This window comes from Austrofundulus limnaeus, unplaced genomic scaffold (genome assembly GCF_001266775.1).
Source record: "Austrofundulus limnaeus strain Quisiro unplaced genomic scaffold, Austrofundulus_limnaeus-1.0 Scaffold2232, whole genome shotgun sequence".
Taxonomy (NCBI): domain Eukaryota; kingdom Metazoa; phylum Chordata; class Actinopteri; order Cyprinodontiformes; family Rivulidae; genus Austrofundulus; species Austrofundulus limnaeus.
In genome coordinates, this window is record NW_013954634.1 from 25,710 (window position 1) to 27,521 (window position 1,812).

General features: G+C 43.4%; 1 protein-coding gene across 1 annotated transcript in view; it reads right to left on the bottom strand.

Annotated features, from left to right (window-relative positions):
- Nucleotides 1-1,812, bottom strand: part of wdr18 (WD repeat domain 18) — a gene marked incomplete at its 3' end in the record, with an annotated part of 18,572 nt that overhangs the window by 1,975 nt on the left and 14,785 nt on the right. Inside the window, 3 exon segments of the mRNA XM_014034683.1 lie at nucleotides 280-404; nucleotides 486-550; nucleotides 1,234-1,377. Coding sequence (XP_013890137.1) covers nucleotides 280-404; nucleotides 486-550; nucleotides 1,234-1,377 — 334 coding nt within the window.

The following is a 1,812-nucleotide window of genomic DNA, read 5'->3' on the forward strand; positions in this document are numbered from 1 at the left end:
CACCGTTTGCTCAGGATGGGAGACTGTGATGAAGTGATTCAACACAATCTGCTGCTTTCTTCTTTACATTGTTCTTTTTATCTACAGTGTCCTGAGACAARGTYTGTTGGGACMTGGAGCTGTATYAATAAATTGAGTTGAATRGAACATCTGATATCTGGCACAGTGCTGGAGTGCTATCAGCTCAGTTGTTAACACAACAGAGAGAAAAACACCAGCAATGAGCTTAGAGAAGCAACCTTTGTGGCCCTTCAACATGTTAAGGGTCAAAGGTCTTACCTTTGTGTGCGAGGCAGCGAACACTCTGTCTGCTCTGAACATCCCAGAGACGAACTGTCTCATCGTGTGATCCAGACAAGAGGAGAGTCCCATCCATGGACACAGACAGGCACGTTACTATGTTCCTAAGGATGGTCCAAACCACAGATCAGAACCAAAACCAGAACCAGGATCAGGGTCAGAGTCATGCTCTGTGGCGGCCTCACCTGTGTCCTTTAAACACCTGGGTGCCTTCACTGGCAGACTGGAAGGATTTTTCCCGACTGAGAAACTGGAGATAAAAAGTACAGATTTCAAATGATCAATGTTTATTGAGACAAAAGCCAGCAGGTTGAAACGGGTCAGGGTTCTGGGACCATATAAAACCACCTTCAGTAATAAAACAGAGGCCTTGTGGGTCATTTTGACCCCTGGGCAGCGGGAGGGTTAGATAAATGAAAACTGTYACCAAGTGAGAATCAGAAACTCTTATTTTGGAGAGCAGGTATCAGATGAGCCTCATTTCAACTTTTCTGAATTAATAAATGAAAAGTTCAGAGAAAAGTCTGTCTCTATCATTTATCTCTTTAAATATCAGCTCCGTACCTCCTGCAGAAGTTAATTAACCTCTGACTGATTGATGAGATTAAAACCAGCAGGTTTCATTTAGCTGATGAATTAACCAGTTCAACTGATAGAAGAAGTATGAGTTGAGGACACTCAGTACCTGAAACACACCTGACACAGGAAATACCCTGAAACCACACTGTGGCTCTGGGAACGTTTTGGCCTTTTGTTGGCCTTTAGGTGGACAGATCAGACACACCGAGGTCAGGTACAGTTACACTGAAAGTCAAGTCCAAAGTAAGACCAACTTTTGGTTTTAACTAATTTAAGGTCTTAATTTTAGACAGATGGATGTAAGGACAGCTGGACACCCTGTAAAACATGGAGCAAGTCTTTACTCACACTTACCTGACTGGACAGAGACACCTGGAAGATGTTGCCATCACTTCCTCCACAGAACAGGAAGTACTCGCAGGGGTCAAAGGTCACTGACATGATCTCCACATCAAAGAGGACAGACAAGAGCATTTCACCTGATGACAGCTCCCACACCTGCACAGGTAGAGGAAGAACACCGATCTGAGGACTAACAGGACCTGGTCTGGATTAATGCAGTGACCTGTGGCCTCATGTACAAAGACTCGTGTGGATTTCTTTCTGGAACGTGGCGTACGGTCAAATCCAGAAAACTGCGTATGCTTGAATTCACGCACATTTCTTTTGTARATCACAATCAACGTGGAACTGAGTGCAGGTGAGACTCCTCCCCTGACACGCCTTCATTAAACAGATGCTAATTACTTCCTGTATGTGTGAAGGACACGTCTGTTTGACCCCTGTGATCAGAGATGATTTATAGAGTCGGGAAAATAAGGAATTTAATATAAAGTGAGTGAGAAAAAAAATCCTAAGTAAAAATAAGAATAAAATATGTTTATCACGCAAAGAACGAGTGATTGTGTGTGTGTGTGTGTGTGTGTGTGTGTG